Source organism: Chlorocebus sabaeus, chromosome 1 (genome assembly GCF_047675955.1).
Source record: "Chlorocebus sabaeus isolate Y175 chromosome 1, mChlSab1.0.hap1, whole genome shotgun sequence".
NCBI lineage: Eukaryota > Metazoa > Chordata > Mammalia > Primates > Cercopithecidae > Chlorocebus > Chlorocebus sabaeus.
Window position 1 is genome coordinate 6057485 of NC_132904.1, and position 18223 is coordinate 6075707.

Sequence of the window (18223 nt, forward strand, 5' to 3'; positions counted from 1 at the left end):
GGGCCATATGCATTATCATGAAATCATACAATACCTTGCCCAACGTAAATGGGCCCCTAAGGTCTCCAATTATGGTTTGCTTCTAACCTAACCAGGAGGTTAAAGTCAGGGAGGACTTCCTGGAGGAGGAGGTATCTGAGCTCAGCTTGTGTCCTGAGAGCCATGGGGAGCTACTGTGGAGGAATGACTTAGAAGCTTTGCATTCTACACAGATTGACCTCTCCACCCTAAAACTTCTACATTTCACAGATCACCACCTTCTATCTTTCCTCCTAATCCTTTTGTAGTTTAATGTTTCATATGTTTCATAATGTTTCATATTAACATTTAACTTTTCAATCCATCTGGACTTTTTTTTAAACAACCCCATAAATATATATACCTGCTCTGTACCCACAAAAATTAAAAATAAATTATTAAAAAAACACATGTAACTGAATAGTTTCAAACATATTCAAAAGCAGAGAGAAGCGCAGGCTGCATGCGCACGCGCCCATCGCCTGGCTAGCATGCCTTACATTTGGGGAACAGACTCAGCTGCCAAATTTTAATTTTTTTTTTTTTTTTTTTTTTGATACAGAGTCTTGCTGTGTCACCCAGGCTAGAGTACATTGGCGCAACCTCGGCTCACTGCAACCTCTGCCTCCCAGGTTCCAGCGACTCTCCTTCCTCTGCCTTCTGAGTAGCTGGGATTATAGGCACATACCACCACGCCCAGCTAATTTTGTGTTTTTAGTAGAGACAGGGTTTCACCATGTTGGCCAGGCTGGTCTTGAACTCCTGACCTCCAGTGATCTGCTTGCCTCGGCCTCCCAAAGTGCTAGGATTACAGGCATGAGCCACCGCACCCGGCCCCCAATTTTAATTCTGTCAAACAATGATTTGTTTTTAAAAAAGTATTTTCTATGATCAATATTTCATAAAGGACATGCTAACATACACGTACACTAACACAGGAATAACTAGCTCTGAATAAAGAAGACCTTAAATTGAAGAAGTTCAGGCCGGGCACATGGCTCACGCCTGTAATTCCTGCACTTCGGGAGGCCGAGGCAGGTGGCTCACCTGAGGGCAGGGGTTTGAGACCAGCCTAGTCAACATAGAGAAACCCCATCTCTACTAAAAACACAAAAATTAGCTGGGTATGGTGGCGGGTCCCTGTAATCCCAGCTACTCGGGAAGCTGAGGCAGGAAAATCACTTGAACTCAGGGGCAGAGGTTGCAGTGAGCCGGGATTGCGCCACTGTACTCCAGCCTGGGTGGAAGAGTGGAACTCCGTCTAAAAAAAGCCAAAAAACAAAGAAAAAAACAAGAAGTTCAACTTGAAGGGGAAAATGCCGTATTGTCTTTCCCTTTGTTACGTCACCAGGGCACAGTCCATCCCAGGCTGGCGCTGATCTACAGGCTGGAGCGGGGCTGCCCCAGAAGAGGACATGCCAGGAAGGGCCCGGCTGGTGTTCAGGAGCCTGGGCCGGGTCCGGTCAAGAGGTGTTGAGGCTGGACAGGAGAGGTCGCTGGGGGCTCATGTGGGATATGAGCGGTCGGCCCATTTCAAGGTGGAAACTGAGCTCTTCTGCTTCTGTTCCTCTTCTTCAGTGCATTAAGATTCAATCCGGCTTGGGAAGCGGGTATTTCCCTTCCTACAAAGGATGGTTGGGAGCCTGAGTGTTGCGAGAAAGTGAAACCGCTGAGTTGCTAACAACTAGGGCTGCCGTCAAGCCTATGGGGAAAGAGAAAAGAGGACATTTGGAAGGAGAGAGATCAAGGTGTGGGACTCTGGGAGAGGACCACAGGAAAGGGACCAGCAACGGGGTACCCCGGTGGCATCTGAGGGTGTGGCCCAACCAAGAGGTCTGGAGGCTGCCAGCCAAGTGGCCCAGGAGAGGGAACCTCACAGGGGCTGAGTGGGATCCAAGCCCTAGCCACCGTCCTGACCACCCACATTTCTCAGGAACAAGACCTTCCACAGTGGCCTCCCCGGCAGTGGAAAGAGCCAAACTGGCAACATGGACTTTCTTCAACTGCACTTGGATGCTGCCTCAGTGCCCCAGGGCAGGCAGGAAGCTCCCGCACCCATTCTGGAATGAGGGGTTGGAGGAGGGCTGAGCTGAGCAAACGGCCCCTCTCTGCTCTGGTTGGTGGGGAGGGAGCCCATTATACAAGAGACCCCCAGGGCTCAGTAAGGGGTGACAGAGACTTGGGGAGTAGTAGCTGTCACTGCAGAGGTGAGAGGGTTTGGAGAGAAGGTACGTGCCTTTTTGGCCTCATTGACTAGCACCTGGTAGCCAGTTAGTAACCCTTATTGGATAAAGAAATGATTAAACGGATGCAAAAAAAATGTTGACTTTGCTTTACCCAAACCTCAGTTCCCTCAATTACATTCTGGGGACACCACCCACCTGGCTGGACTGCTGTGAAGTTTAAATAAGGCAGGTTAACTTCACCCTGTCCTTTAAGACACAGCTCAGACACTGCCTCCTCCGAGAAGCCCCCTCTGCCTACCCCTATGGGCTCTAGGGTATCTTAGAACAATGCCTTCTTATGGCTTTGGGAACTCCCCTGTCCCTGGATTTGGAGCAAATGCAGGGGAGGAGCCACACCTGACTAATCCCTGCGTCTCCCAGCACGTAAGTGGCATAAGGGCAGGCCTGTGCCGGCTCCAGGCGCTTACTGAAGGATGTACTTGGCAGGGAGTACGCAGCCAGCGGGTGAGCTCCTCACTCTCCCCGGCTGACTGCTGGGCAGGAAAGGCGGGTTCAGGAGACCCAGCCTCCCTGCGCTGTTACCACCTCTGCCTGCACATCCAGCTGCATTGATCAAGGGTTCAATTTTGGGGGTCCTGTTGGGAGGCCAGGAGACTCACTCCAGGCACTTCTTTCAGGGGTGGGTGTGTGTGTGTGTGTCTTGTTTTACTTTTATTTATTTATTTATTTATTTATTTATTTATTTATTTATTTATTTTGAGATGGAGTCTCGCTCTGTCGCCCAGGCTGGAGTGTGGTGATGCGATCTGGGCTCCCTGCAAGCTCCGCCTCCCGGGTTCACGCCATTCTCCTGCCTCAGCCTTACTGAGTAGCTGGATTACAGATGCCTGCCACCACGCCTGGCTAATTTTGTTTTTTTTCAGTAGAGAAAGGGTTTCGCCACGTTGCCCAGGCTGGTCTTGAATTCCTGGCCTCAAGCGATCCACCCGCCTCAGCCTCCCAAAGTGCTGGGATTACAGGCGTGAGCCACCGCACCTGGCCTAGGGGTACGTGAAACTTTTTTTTTTTTTTTTTTTTGAGACAGATTATAACTCTGCCACCAGGCTGGAGTGCAGTGGTGTGATCTCGGCTCACTGCAATCTCCGCCTCCCAGGTTGAAGCTATTCTCCTGCCTCAGCCTCCTGAGTAGCTGGGATTGCAGGTGTACGCCACCACACCCAGCTAATTTTTGTATTTTTAGTAGAGACGGGCTTTCACCACTTGGGACAGGATGGTCTCGTTCTCCTGACCTCATGATCCACCCGCCTCGGCCTCCCGAAGTGCTGGGATTACAGACATGAGCCACCGCACCTGGCCGAGATGTTTTGATACAGGAATATAATGTATAATAATCATATCAGGGTAAATGATATAACCATCACATCAAGCATTTATCCTTTCTTTGTGTTACAAAAAAATCTAATTATACTTTTTTATTTGTTTATTAAATGTTCGATAAATTATTGTTGACTCCAGTTACTCTGCTGTGCCACCAAATACGGATCTTCTTCATTCTATCTAACTATATTTCTGCACCCATTAACCATCCCCGCCCCACCTCACCCCCCACCCACTGCCCTTCTCAGCGTCTGGTAACCATCCTTCTACTCTCTATCTCCATGAGTTCATTCGGTTTAATTTTTAGCTCCCCAGCCAGGCACAGTGGCTCACACCTGTAATCCCAGCACTTCGGGAGGCCGAGGCGGGTGGATCACAAGGTCAGGAATTCAAGACCAGCCTGGCCAACATGGTGAAACCCCATCTCTACTAATAATACAAAAATTAGCTAGGCGTGGTGGTGCATACCTGTAGTCCCAGCTACTCGGGAGGTTGAGGCAGGAGAATTGCTTGAAACTGGGAGGAAGAGGTTGCAGTGAGCCAAGATCACGCCACTGCACTCCAGTCTGGGCAACAGAGTAAGAGTCCATCTCAAAAAAAAAAAAAAAAAAAAAAAAAAGTTTAACTCCCACAAATAAGTGAGAACATGTGAAGTTTATCTTTCTGTGCCTGGCTTGTTTCACTTAACATAATGACCTCCGGTTCCATCCATGTTGTTGCTTTGTTATAAATGACAGGATTTTGGTTGGGCGCCGTGGCTCATGCCTGTAATCCCAGCATTTTGAGGGGCTGAGGTGGACTGATCATGAGGTCAAGAGATCAAGACCATCCTGGCCAACATGGTGAAACCCTGTCTCTACCAAAAATACAAAAATTAGCTGGATGTGGTGGCCGGTGCCTGTAGTCCCAGCTACTCGGGAGGCTGAGGCAGGAGAATCACTGGAACCCAGGAGGCGGAGCTTGCAGTGAGCCGAGATCATGCCACTGCACTCCAGCCTGGCGACAGAGCGAGACTCCATCTCAAAAACAAGCAAACAAAAAAACAAAACAAATGACAGGATCTCATTCTTTTTCTTTCTTTGTTTCTTTCTTTTTTTTTTTTCTTTGAGATGGAGTCTCTGGAGTCTCGCTCTGTGGCCCAGGCTAGAGTGCAGTGCACCGTCTCGGCTCACTGTAATTCCACCTCTCAGGTTCAAGCGATTCTTCTGTCTCAGCCTCCTGAGTAACTGGGATTGCAGGAGTGAGCCACCACGCCCGGCCCTTCCTCTACAATTTGGATGCCCTCTAATTCTTTCTCTTGTCTGATTGCTCTAGCTAGGACTTCCAGTACTATGTTGAACAGCAGTTCTGAAAGTGGGCTTCCTTGCTGTGTTCCAGATCTCAGAGGAAAGGATTTTGGTTTTTTCCCATTTGGTATCATATTAGCTGTAGGTCTGCCATATATGGCCTTTACTGTGTTGAGGTATGTTCCTTCTATACCCAGATTTGGAGGGCTTTTATCATGAAGGGATGCTGAATTTTATCAAATGCTTTTTCAGCATCAGTTGAAGTTATTCTATGGTTTTGTCCTTCATTCTGTTGATATGATGGGTCATTTTTTTTTTTTTTTTTTTTTTTTTGAGGTGGAGTCTCGCTCTGTCGCCCAGGCTGGAGTGCAGTGGCGCAATCTCGGCTCACTGCAAGCTCCACCTCCCGGGTTCACGCCATTCTCCTGCCTCAGCCTCCTGAGTAGCTGGGACTACAGGCGCCCACCACCGCGCCCGGCTAATTTTTTTTTCTATTTTTTGTAGAGACGGGGTTTCACCATGGTCTCGATCTCCTGACCTTGTGATCCGCCCGCCTCGGCCTCCCAAAGTGCTGGGATTACAGACGTGAGCCACCGCGCCCGGCTGATGGGTCATATTGACTGATTTGTGTATGTTGAACCATCCTTGTATCCTTGGGATAAATCCCACTTGGTCGTGATAAATAATCTTTTGAATGTGTTGTTTAATTCAGTTTGCTAGCATGTTGTTGAGAATTTTGGCATCAGTGTTCATAAAAGATATTGGCCTGTCATTGTTTTAGTATGTCTTTGTCTGGTTTGGGTATCAGGATAATACTGGCCTCGTAGAACGTGTTTGGAAGGATTCCCTCCTCCTCTATTTTTCAGAATAGTTTGAATAGGATTGGTATTAGTTCTTCTTTAAATGTTTGGTAAAATTCAGCAGTGAAGTCATTGGGTTCCTGGGCTTCTTTGTTGGGAAACATTTTATTACAGCTTTCATCGCATGACTTGTTATTGGTCTGTTGAAGTTTTTGTTATTTTAATTTTTTTGAGATGGAGTCTTGCTCTGTCACCCAGACTGGAGTGCAGTGGCGCGACCTCGGCTCACTGCAACCTCTGCCTCCCAGGTTCAAGTGATTCTCCTGCCTCAGCCTCCCGAGTAGCTGGCATTAGAGGCACCCACCACCATGTACGGCTAATTTTTATATATTTTTTAGTAGAGACCAGTGTTTCACCATGTTGGCCAGGCTGGTCTCGAACTCCTGATCTCAGGTGATCTGCCCGCCTCAGCCTCCCAAAGTGCTGGGATTAGAGGTGTGAGCCACTCCACACGGCCTGTTCAGGTTTTTGGATTTCTTCATGGTTCAGTCTTGATAGGTTGTATGTGTCTAGAAATTGACGCAGTTCTAGGCTTTCCAGTTTATTAGCATATAGTTGCCTCTAATGATCCTTTGAGTTTCTGTGGGATCAGTGGTAATGTCTCCTTTTTAATCTCCGATTTTATTGATTTGGGTCTTCTCTCTTTTTTTCTTAGTCTGGCTAAAGGTTTGTTGATTTTGTTTATCTTTTCGAAAAAACAACTTTTTGTGTCATTGATTTTTGTATTGTTTCCTTCCTTTCCATTTCATTTATTTCTGCTCTGGTCTTTGTTTTTTTGAGACAGTCTCAATCCAGTTACCCAGCTAGAGTATAGGGTGCAATCGCGAGTCACTGCAGCCTCCACTTCCTGAGCTCAGGTGATTCTCCCACCTCAGCCTCCCGAGTAGCCGGGGTACAGGCACACATCACCACATCCAGCCATTTTTTTCCCCATATTTTTAGGAGAGATGGGGTTTTGCCATGTTGGCCAGACTGATCTCTAACTCCTGAGCACCTAGGAGTTGAGCCACCATGCCCATGAAACTGGCCTGCTCTGATCTTTATTATTTGTTTTCTCCTACTAATTTTGTGTTTGTTTTTCTTTTCTTCTTCTTTTTTTTTTTTTTTTTTTGTGACAGGGTCTCGCTCTGTCGCCCAGGTTGGAGTGCAGTGGCACCATCTTGGCTCACTGCAACCTCCGCTTACAGGATTCAAGCAGTTCTCCTGCCTCAGCCTCCTGAGTAGTTGGGACAACAGGCGTGAGCCACCACGCCCAGCTAAGTTTTGTATTTATTTTTAGTAGAGATGGGTTTTCGTTGTGTTGGTCAAGCTGGTCTGAAACTCCTGGACTCAAGTGATCCACCAGTCAGGCCTCCCAAAGGGCTGGGATTACAGGCGTGAGCCACCGTGCCCGGCCTGCTCTTGATTTTCTAGTTCTTTAACATGCATCATAGCCAGGAATGGTGGCTCACACCTGTAATCTCAGCCCTTTGGGAGGCCAAGGTGGGATTGCTCGAGCCGAGGAGTGTGGGACCAGCGTGAACAACATGGTGGGACCCTGTCTCTACAAAAAGTACAATAATTAGCTGGATGTGGTGATTGTGCACCTATAGTCCCATTTACTTGGGTGACTGAGGTAGGAGGATCACTGGAGCCTGGGAGGTCAAGGCTGCAAAGAACTATGATCGTGCCACTGCACTCCAGCCTGGGCAACAGAGCAAGACCTTGTCTCCAAAAAAAAAAAAAAAAAAAAAAAGTATCAGGTGGTTTATTTGAAGTTTTTCTACTTTTTTGATGTAGGCGCTTATAGCTGTAAACTTCCCTCTTAATACTGCTTTCACTGTGTCCCACAGGTTTTGACATGTTGTTTCCATTCTCATGTCTCAAAAGATTTTAAAATTTCCTTCCTGTTTTGTTGACTTGTTTTGTGGCCCAACATGGGGTCTATGTTTGAAGACGGTTCATGTGCTGAGGTAAGAATGTGTGATCTGCAGCTGCTGCGTGAAGTGTTCTGTCAATGTCCGTTTGGTCTGTAGTGTACATTAAGTCCTGTTTCTTTGATTCTCTGTCTGGATGATTGATCTGTCCAATGCTGAAAACGGGGTGTTGAAATCTCCAGCTATTAATTTTTTTTTTTTTTTTTTTTTTTGAGACGGAGTCTCGCTGTATCGCCCAGGCTGGAGTGCAGTGGCCGGATCTCAGCTCACTGCAAGCTCCGCCTCCCGGGTTTTTACGCCATTCTCCTGCCTCAGCCTCCCGAGTAGCCGGGACTACAGGCGCCCGCCACCTCGCCCGGCTAGTTTTTTGTATTTTTTAGTAGAGATGGGGTTTCACCGTGTTAGCCAGGATGGTCTCGAACTCCTGACCTCGTGATCCGCCCGTCTCGGCCTCCCAAAGTGCTGGGATTACAGGCTTGAGCCACCGCGCCCGGCCTTTTTTTTTTTTTTGAGACGGAGTCTTGCTCTGGTCGCCCAGGCTGGAGTGCAGTGACCGGATCTCAGCTCATTGCAAGCTCCGCCTCCTGGGTTTACGCCATTCTCCTGCCTCAGCCTCCCGAGTAGCTGGGACTACAGGCGCCCGCCACCTCGCCCGGCCTCTCCAGCTAAAATACAGAGTTTTTTGTATTTTTTAGTAGAGACGGGGTTTCAGCATGTTAGCCAGGATGGTCTTGATCTCCTGACTTCGTGATCCGCCCGTCTCGGCCTCCCAAAGTGCTGGGATTACAGGCTTGAGCCACCGCGCCCGGCCTCTCCAGCTATTATTGTATTGGGATCTCTCTCTTTAGCTCTAGTAATATTTGCTTCCTATATCAGGAAGCTCCAGCATTGGGTGCATATGTATTTACAATTGTTATATTCCCTTGCTGAGTTGACCCCTTTATCATTATATAATAACCTGCTTTGTCTCTTTTTATACTTTTTGTCTTGAAATTGATTAATTTTCTCTAAGTTTTGCTACCCCTGCTTTTTGGGTTGTTTGCATGGAATATCCTTGTCAATTCCTTTTAGTCTATGTGGTTTTGTTTGTTTGTTTGTTTCTGTTTTTGTATTTTTTTTGAGATGGAGTCTTGCTCTGTGTCCCAGGCTGGATGGAGTGCAGTGCAGTGGTGTGATCTCGGCTCCCTGCAAGCTCCGCCTCCCCGGTTCACACCATTTTCATGCCTCAGCCTCCCGAGCAGCTGGGACTACAGGCGCCTGCCACCTCGCCCGGCTAATTTTTTGTATTTTTAGTAGAGACAGGGTTTCACCGTGTTAGCCAGGATGGTCTCGATCTCCTGACCTCATGATCTGCCCACCTCGGCCTCCCAAAGTGCTGGGATTACAGGGGTGAGCCACCACACCTGGCCTAGTCTATGTGTGTTTTTATAGGTAAAGTGTTTCTTGTATGCAGGAGATGGTTGCGTCTTGTTTTTTGATCCATTCATCCACTTTTTTTAAATTTTTTTATGATACTTTCAGTTCTAGGGTACATGTGCACAACATGCAGGTTTGTTACATATGTATACATGTGCCATGTTGGTGTGCTGTACCCATTAACTCGTCATTTACATTAGGTATATCTCCTAATGCTATCCCTCCCCGCTCCCCCCCTCCCCCATGACAGGCCTCGGTGTGTGATGTTCCCAACCCTGTGTCCATGTGTTCTCATTGTTCAATTCCCACCTATGAGTAAGAACATGTGGTGTTTGGTTTTCTGTCCTTGCGATAGTTTGCTGAGAATGATGGTTTCCAGCTTCACCATGTCCCTACAAAGGACGTGAACTCATCCTTTTTTATGGCTGCATACATTCCAAGGTGTATATGTGCCACATTTTCTTAATCCAGTCTGTCATTGATGGACATTTGGGTTGGTTCCAAGTCTTTGCTATTGTGAATAGTGCCACAATAAACATACGTGTGCATGTGTCTTTATAGCAGCATGATTTATAATCCTTTGGGTATATCCCCAGTAATGGGATGGCTAGGTCCAATGGTATTTCTAGTTCTAGATCCCTGAGGAATCACCACACTGTTTTCCACAATGGTTGAACTAGTTTACACCAACAGTGTAAAAGTGTTCCTATTTCTCCACATCCTCTCCAGCACCTGTTGTTTCCTGACTTTTTAATGATTGCCATTCTAACTGGTGTGAGATGGTATCTCATTGTGGTTTTGATTTGCATTTCTCTGATGGCCGGTGGTGATGAGCATAAAAATATGGAATGCTTCACGAATTTGCGTGTCATTCTTGCACAGGGGCCATGCTAATCTTCTCTGTATCATTCCAAGTTTAGTATATGTGCTGCCAAAGCGAGCACAACTTTTTGTTCTGGAAACAGGATCTCACTCTGTTGCCCAGGTGGGAGTGCAGTGGCGCAATCTCGGCTCACAGCAACCTCCGCTTCTCAGCCTCGAGTGATTCTCCTGCCTCAGCCTCATAAATAGCTGGGATTACAGATGTGTGCCACTACCACCTGGCCAGTTTTGGTATTTTTAGTAGAGATGGGGTTTCACTATGTTGGCCAGGCTGGTCTTAAACTCCTGACCTCAAATGATCCATCTGCCTCAGCCTCCCAAGTATTGGGATTACAGGCGTGAGCCACCACTCCAAGCCCACTCTTTTGATTGGAGAGCTTAGCCTACTTATAGTCAATGTTAGTATTGATAAGTAGGGACTTACTCCTGCTGTTTTGTTGTTTTCTGTTTGTTTTGTGGTCTTCTATCCCTTGTTTTAGTGAAGGTGATATTTGTATTTCATGTTTCTTTTTCTTTTTTTTTTTTTTTTGAGACAGAGTCTTGCCCTGTTGTCCAGGCTGGAGTACAGTGGCACAATCTCAGCTCACTGCAGCCTCAGCCTCCCAAGTAGCTGGGACTACAGGTGCCTACCATCATGCCCAGCTAGTTTTTGTATTTTAGTAGATGGGGTTTTGCCACGTTGGCCAGGCTGGTCTCAAACTCCTGACCTCAAGTGATCCACCTGCCTGGGCCTCCCAGAGTGCTGGAATTATAGGCATGAGCCACCGCGCCCAGCCTGTATTTTCATTATTAAATACACTGTCACCCAGCAACAAGCTGGACTGTTCTCTGACCTCCCTCCATCATGCTGAGGGGAGTCAAGCCCTTCTCCACTGATGCGATGTGCATTTTCTCCCTTCCCTCTGAAGACGGCTGTTCCTGCCTGGCCCTCAGGACACCAGGAGGACAGCTCAGCTTCCCCACCGAAAATGCCTAGATTACTGTTTCCTTCCACAGACTGCGGACCCAGCAGGGGCAGTGGCCAGGCCTTGCCTGTTGTCTCCAGCACTGCAGGGGTGGGCCCAGAGCAGGCGTCAGGCGTGGCTTGCTGGCTGTTCCTGTGAGGACCCAGGGATTCCCTCCCTGCCTGGGGCAGGTGCAGTGTGGCAGAGCAGGCTCAGCAGCCCCATCCAGCGGGTCAACACGCAGTCATGGGGCGCCTCGCCCTCAGGAAGAGCAGCAGCGTTGGTCGGCACAGAGAGGTCAGATGGAAGCCAGCACAGGTTCAGGAAGGGCCCGGAGCCCAGGCAGACATTCTGCAGGGCCCAGTGAAAACTGAAGGCACAGTCCCCTTTTTAAAATAACTAAGAATCGGCCAGGCGCGGTGGCTCACGCCTGTAATCCCAGCACTTTAGGAGGCTGAGGCAGGTGGACCACGAGGTCAAGAGATTGAGACCATCTGATCAACATGGTGAAACCCCATCTCTACTAAAAATACAAAAATTAGCTGGGCGGGTGTGGTGGCACATGCCTGTAGTCCCAGCTACTTGGGAGGCTGAGGCAGGAGAATCACTTGAACCTGGAGGCGAAGGTTGCAGTGAGCCGAGATTGCACCACTGCACTCCAGCCTGGTGACAGAGCGAGACTCCGTCTCAAAAAAAAAAAGACTTAAGAATCTGAGGAAGACAAAAAGCACAGTGTGATCAAGCCCGGGGCCCTTTCTGACGGCACAGGCCACACGCACATAAAGCCGGCCCGGCCTGCAGCTCAGAGATGCATCCCAGGGGAGATATCCGCCTCTGCCTGAGGCCCCAGCCTTTCCCTGCGGGAGCCAGCCAGAGGGATGCCCGGGTGCGGGAGGACTCTCACGGTGGTCCAGGGGTTGGCATTCACTCCACGGGGACACACGACTCAAATGCACACAGGGCGCGAAAGAATGGCAGCTCTGTTTCACAAAATTAAGTTTATAAATATTTCTCCGCTGTACAAAGTTCTCCCAGCCCTGCCCACCCCATCACTGTTCACATTCCTCATGTTTTTAAAATCCCAATTACATTTATTTTTTAAATCATAAAATATATTTTTTTCTTTGTTCATATTTAAAACTATTTACAGGGGCACAGAGAAGCCGGAGTGGCCCGGCCGAGGTCAGGACGAGTCCGTACAGGGGGACGGAGGGGGCGGGAAGAGGTGGAAGTAACTCCGCTCGGTGGCGGGCGAGGGCGGGCAGCTGTCCTCTGCCGACAGGTACTGGCTGTGGGGCGTGGGTGGGGGCGGGTAGGGGTCTGAGTCCGAGTTCAAATCCAAGTAGTACTTGCTGGCCTTCCAGCGGCTGGCACTGTAGTCACTGTCACACACGTCGGTGCTGCAGGGTGTCGTGGGGGGCGCCATTCCTCGAATGATGTAGGGCCTGAAAGGGACACACACAGAGGATTGGGATTTGGTAGGCACATCCGTCCTGGTGGGCACAGCAGCCCTGGGGCTGTGAACGGGAAAGGCCTGTCCACTGGCCAGCTCCAGAAAATGCAGACCTGACTCTGGACCCACCCCGCTGTGTGGCCGGGGCTCATCACTTACCCTCTCTAAGCCTCAGCAGCCCCACCTCTACCATGGGCATGCCCACACCTGCCCTGCAGCCTGCCAAGCCTGGGCCCTGGCAAGGCTGCCTCTGAGAAGAACGAGGCCTCCAGAGCCTGCTAGCTGACCTTGGCCAGGAACTTTCTTGACCTCTCTGAGCTTTAGTTTCTCATTAATAAAAGTGAGGGATTAAATAGTACCCATTTCAAAAGTGAAGAACACATGAGATTCTGCCTGGAAAGTGCTAGAAACAGTGCCTGACAAAACAGGAAACTGGACAACTGTTCCCCTAACATTGTTACTGTAAGTGTTGGCAAGGGATATGGTTTGGCTGCGTCCCCACCCAAACCTCACCTTGGATTGTACTCCCATAATCCCCACGTGTTGTGGGAGGGACCCAGCGGGAGGCCACTGAATCACGGGGGTGGTTCCCTCGTACTGTTCTCGTGTCAGTGAATGAAACTCACTAGACTTGATGGTTTGAAGGGGAAACCCCTTTCGCCTGGTTCTCATGCTCTCTCTTCCCTGAGGCCATGTAAGATGTGACTTGCTCCTCCTTGCCTTCTACCATGATTGTGAGGCCTCCCCAGCCGTGTGGAACTGTGAGTCCATTAAACCCCTTTCCTTTATAATTACCCAGTCTCAGGTATGTCTTTATTAGCAGCGTGAGAACAGGCTAACACAGCAACCAGTGGGCCTGGAATGCTCCCATCCTGAGTTCAAGCAACCTGACTCGCGAGATGGCTCCTGACCTCCCATCCTCCCAGAGGCTGCCTGCACCCAACTGTGGCCCAGAAACACTGCATCCCACTGTGTGAGTCCAGACTCAGAACCGTGGTGTGTTTAGGAGCCCCCGTCCTGTCACAGAGGGGCTTGCAATGGGTGGGAAGGTGCAGCCAACACCTCGTGTTGAGAAAAGTGCAGCAGGCTCATCCTCCTGGGGCCCAGCTACTGCGAGGTCAGGCGGCGGGGAGGGAAGATGTCTCCGCAGTGGGGCCCAGAGCAGGACGCCATGAGCAAAGGCAGGAGGTGGGACAGGGGCCTGGTGAGACTGGCCTGCCCAGTGTGGATGTGACCATTCTGGAGACAGTGGTCCATAAGGCTGCTGGGACAGACTGTGACAGTTTGATATAATACTGAGGCACCAGGGAGGTGGCCGGACCCGGAGGGGGATGGAAATGGAGGCCGCAGTTCCGGTTCCCCAGCCAGGCCTGGGAGTTCGTGGAAATGGCCACTAGGTGGCAGGCGGCACCACACTCAGAAGGTCCTGCTGCTCCCAGGACCCAAGCAACCAGGCACGTGTGGCCCTGAGGTGGCCTGGCCCAGGCCCAACCCATCCCACCCCATCACCCCTGGGGGTGGGGCCTGGTGCAGCTGGCAGGTGGGCCTTGTTGGCTAACACCACTGGGTTAAAGGTCAGGAGGCTCACCCTGTCCATCCCAGGCTCTGATCCAGCCCCTGCGGAAACCAGCACACCTGGGTCCCACTTCTCCACACTCTCAGTTGCCCCTCCCCAAGCAGGGAAGTGGGGCCTGTGACCCCAACATGGGGAGCTCGGGGGCTGGTGTCCGGCTGAACAGCCCGGCTGGCTTCCCGGGCTCAAACAGGCCACTGTGGCAAGTGAGCTGCCTGGATCATCCTGGTGACGTCACAGGATTAGGGGTCCACAGTGGGTGCTGCAGCAGCCTTCACAGACTTGTCCTGTCCTAAGAGGACCGAGCCACCAAGAGGGGGCATCTCAATGGCTAGGGTTCCACAGCCGGCCTCACACATACAGTTGCACCCTGGAGCCCAAGTCCCTGGCCCCTCAACTCCACAGCCATCTCCCGGCTTAAAGGTAACCCCCACAGGAGCAAGCTGAAGAGCAGCTCAGAACGCGGGGCTCTGCTGGTTTCTGAACCCAACACGCAGTCCCCGCTGGGTGCATCTGCGGAGGCAGCCTAGTAGGGTCAGCAGAGCAGAGGGAGGCAGGGCTGGGCCCAGCACCTGCCCACTAGACCCCAGAACCCCTCACCAGTGGTATGGGGATAAGGCCCCTCCACCATGGGCTGGCAGGAACCCAACGGCCATGGAGGGCTACGGGGGACGTCCTACCTGTATGGTCTCGCGGTGGCCGGAATGTTTGAAGAGTAGAACATGTCCATGTTGTACAGGGAGGGGTCCGTGGCCGGGGAGGGTGGCGGGTTCAGGATCTGAGGAGAGCCAAGCCAGGGTGACCCAGAGCCTCGCCAGCCTGGGCCTTTCTTCCTTCCTCCCACACCTCTTGGGCTTTCCTTGCAGGGAGGGCTTCTGGACCCCTGCTTCCCAGGACCCCTTCCTCTGGCCAGCTGGCGAAACTTGGGGGTGGGAAGGGAGGCAGCAGCCATCTGCCCCGAAGGTCGTCTCGGTGAGAGGCAAAAGGAACCCCGCGCCCTTCCGAGTGCCTGCCTTGTGACCAGATGCTGGGCTGTGAAGGCAGGGACGGGACTTCGGTCAGTCCCCTTTGTGGCCGGCCCCCAGCAGGCGGAGACGTCCCCACAGGCCCTGAGTGTCCCCCACACCAGTGAGCACCTCACCAGGCTCCTCAGGGACCTTCCCAGGAACCCTCCTTCTGACCTTTCCTCCTGCCCCTCCTCTCTCCATCGCGCACAGTCTAACTCCTGCAATGACACCCTTGTTCCGAACACTCAGGGGCTCTGTGTCCCTGCTGCAGCCCTGACCCACACACGGAGGTCGCCACACTGAGGGAGGGGCCGCGCCCCACTCCAGACAAAGGCACCCCCTTCACAAGCGCCTGTGCTGGCACCAGCCCCAAAGCTGAGATAGTAAATAGACAAATTCACCATGTGAACCTGCCCTCCAGGGCCGGGTAGCACACAACCAGCCCTACAAAGGGATGAAGGGACCCCGGGCCCACACACCCACACAGGTCTGCACCTTCCACAAGTGCCACTGACGGCACCCCAACCCAACATGCAGCTTCCCAAAGGGTGCAGGGCTTAGATGGGTCTCCAAGGCCATCCTGGAAAGGATACAGCCAGGTCTGAGCTCCTGCAGAGTAACGGGAAGGGAACTGTCAGTTATGCCCGGAGGGACTCAGTTTTCCCAGGCCCCCTAGGGCGGTACGAGAGCACAGCCTTTCACGCCAGACAGACCCAGGTGAAGTCCTGTTTTACCACCTTCCGGCTGCAGCAGGATCCCCGGGGAAGGAATTTACCTGTCTCAGTCTCTGTTTTTTCATCTTTAAAATGGGCTCAACCTAGCACTTTGGGAGGCCCAGGCAGGCAGATCACTTGAGGTCAGGGGTTAGAGACCAGCCTGGCCAACATGGTGAAACCTCGTCTCTACTAAAAATACAAGAATTAGCCAGGCGTGGTGGCGAGCACCTGTAATTCCAGCTACTTGGGAGGCTGAGGTGGGAGAATCCCTTGAACCCAGGAGGCAGGGGCTGCAGTGGGTCGAGATCGCACCACTGCACTCCAGCCTGGGCGACAGAGCAAGACTGTGTCTCAAAAAATAAATTTAAAATTAAATGAAATAATACAATAAAGTAATAAAATGGGCTGGAAAAGGCCTGCTTCCTGGGGCTATCCTGATGGCTGCTGAGTAGCCTCTGGGGAGTGCTCAGGCCCTTCCCCTGCCCTTTAGGAAGCAGCACTGGGCCCTGCTCTTTCTGGGGAGGGTCTTCTTTGGCCCAGAAAGCCAGCCTGGCTATTTCTCAGGATTTGACCCCAACATCGGGAGGGCACAAGACTGGGGGCGCTGGGGAGGGTGCTTCAAAGCAGAGAGCAGGCAGTGAGGCAGCAGAAAGGGCTTCCTGCGGCTACCCAAGCCCCAGCCTATGGGGTCTGTTTCCACCTCTTCCCATGAACTTGATCAGACCTGGTTTCTCTCCCACATCCCAAGGCAGTTTGAGATTCTGCCCAAATCTGCACTGGGCAGATTTCTGGCAAGATCCATCAGTGCAGTGCCTCGGCAACGTCTCAGATGTCCAGTGAATCACGGCCATGCCCTCTTCAATGAGGACTGGATCTCGGCCCAGGGTGGGGGTGGGGAGGCTCCACCTCGGCTCCTCTGCTATTCCTGCGTTGTCGTTGTTGTTTTGACTGAGTCTCACTCTGTTGCCCAGGCTGAAGTGCAATGGCGCGATCTCGGCTCACTACAACCTCCGCCTCCCAGATTCAAGTGATTCTCCTGCCTCAGCCTCCCGAGTAGCTGGGATTACAGGCGTGTGGCACTACACCTGGCTAATTTTTTTGTGTTTTTAGTAGAGATGGGGTTTCACCATGTTGGCCAGGCTGGTCTCGAACTCCTAACCTTAGGTGATCCGCCCACCTCGGCCTTCCAAAGTGCTGGGATGACAGGCGTGAGCCACCACGCCTGGCCTATTCCTGCATTCTTAGAGTTCTCTGTACACCTCACTGTTCAATTCCTGCTATTCCAGTCCCTGGTAATAAGCCTGTAGACGGAACTTTCTCTGTTCAAATTCTTATAGAGTTTCTGCCTCCTGATAGACCCCAACTAATTCACGCCACCCAGAAGCCATCAGCAAAGAAACAAGCTGGATGCCCGCCTTGCTCATCAAATCTAATTATATCGCAGAAGAATTAAAGACGTGAATGTAAAATGAGAGGAGGAGAACATTAAGAAAGAGAGTGTGAAAATAAGTTGTTTTTTATGATCAGAGTAGGGAAGGTCTTTCTGAGCATAACAACAACAACAAAAATATATATAAATACATATACACACACACCATAAAAGACGAGATTGATAATTCCTTTTTTTTTTTTTTTTTTTTTTTTTTTTTTGAGACGGAGTCTCACTCTGTCACCCGGGCTGGAGTGCAGTGGTGTGATCTCAGCTCACTGCAACCTCCATCTCCTGCGTTCAAGCAATTCTCCTGCCTCACCCTCCCAAGTAGCTGGGACTACAGACACGCAACACCACGCCTTGCTAATTCTCTATTTTTAGTAGAGATGGGGGTTCACCATGTTGGTCAGGCTGGTCTCGAACTCCTGACCTCAAGTGATCCACCCGCCTCGGCCTCCCAAAGTGCTGGGATTACAGGCGTGAGCCACCAGCGCCAGCCAAGATTGATACTTGCATCGTATAAATGGTAAAACATACCATAACCCACATCAAAAGACAAAAAACTGGGAAACAAATATTTTCAACACATATCGCAGGCTCTGGGCCAATTTCCATAGTCTATCTGTATCTAAAGAGACCTCACAAATGAGTAAGAGTATCAACAACCCAATAGAAGAAGGACTTTGCACAAACCCTTCTGAGAGAAATAAAATGACAAAAGTTTTTTTTGTTTGTTTTTTTTTTTGAGACAGAGTCTCACTCTCTCACCCAGGCTGGAGTGCAATGGCGTGATCTCAGCTCACTGCAACCTCTGCCTCCCATGTTCAAGCAATTCTCATGCTTCAGACTCCTGAGTAGCTGGGATCACCATGCCTGGCTAATTTTAAAATTTTTACTAGAGACAGGGTTTCTCCATGTTGGTCAGGCTGGTCTCAAACTCCCGGCCTCAAGTGATCCGCTCACCTCAGTCTCCCAAAGTGCTGAGATTACTGCTGTGAGCCATCACGCCAGGCCCAAAGGTTCTTAAACACATAAAATGATGCTTGACATCATTCATAACAAAACAAATATAAATGAAGATCTCAACATGAGACCATTTTTACTCTATATTAGACTGGTGGAGAGAAACGGTGCCAGGGACAGTTTTACTGGTGTGG

The 18223-nt window shown here is 50.6% G+C and overlaps 1 protein-coding gene and 1 non-coding gene across 2 annotated transcripts in view; both read right to left on the reverse strand.

The window, feature by feature from the left end:
• Positions 1-9896: 9896 nt before the first annotated feature.
• Positions 9897-10003, reverse strand: LOC119624533 (U6 spliceosomal RNA). The gene has a single exon (XR_005240699.1). It is a non-coding gene; the product is annotated as a U6 spliceosomal RNA (small nuclear RNA).
• Positions 10004-11869: 1866 nt separating this feature from the next.
• The window catches only part of LRP5 (LDL receptor related protein 5), a 137334-nt gene continuing 130980 nt past the window's right edge, over positions 11870-18223 (reverse strand). Inside the window, exons 22-23 of the mRNA XM_073010818.1 lie at positions 14592-14689; positions 11870-12330 (exon numbers count right to left, since the gene is read on the reverse strand). Coding sequence (XP_072866919.1) covers positions 12069-12330; positions 14592-14689 — 360 coding nt within the window. The 3' untranslated portion in view covers positions 11870-12068. The remainder of the gene's footprint in view (positions 12331-14591; positions 14690-18223) is intronic.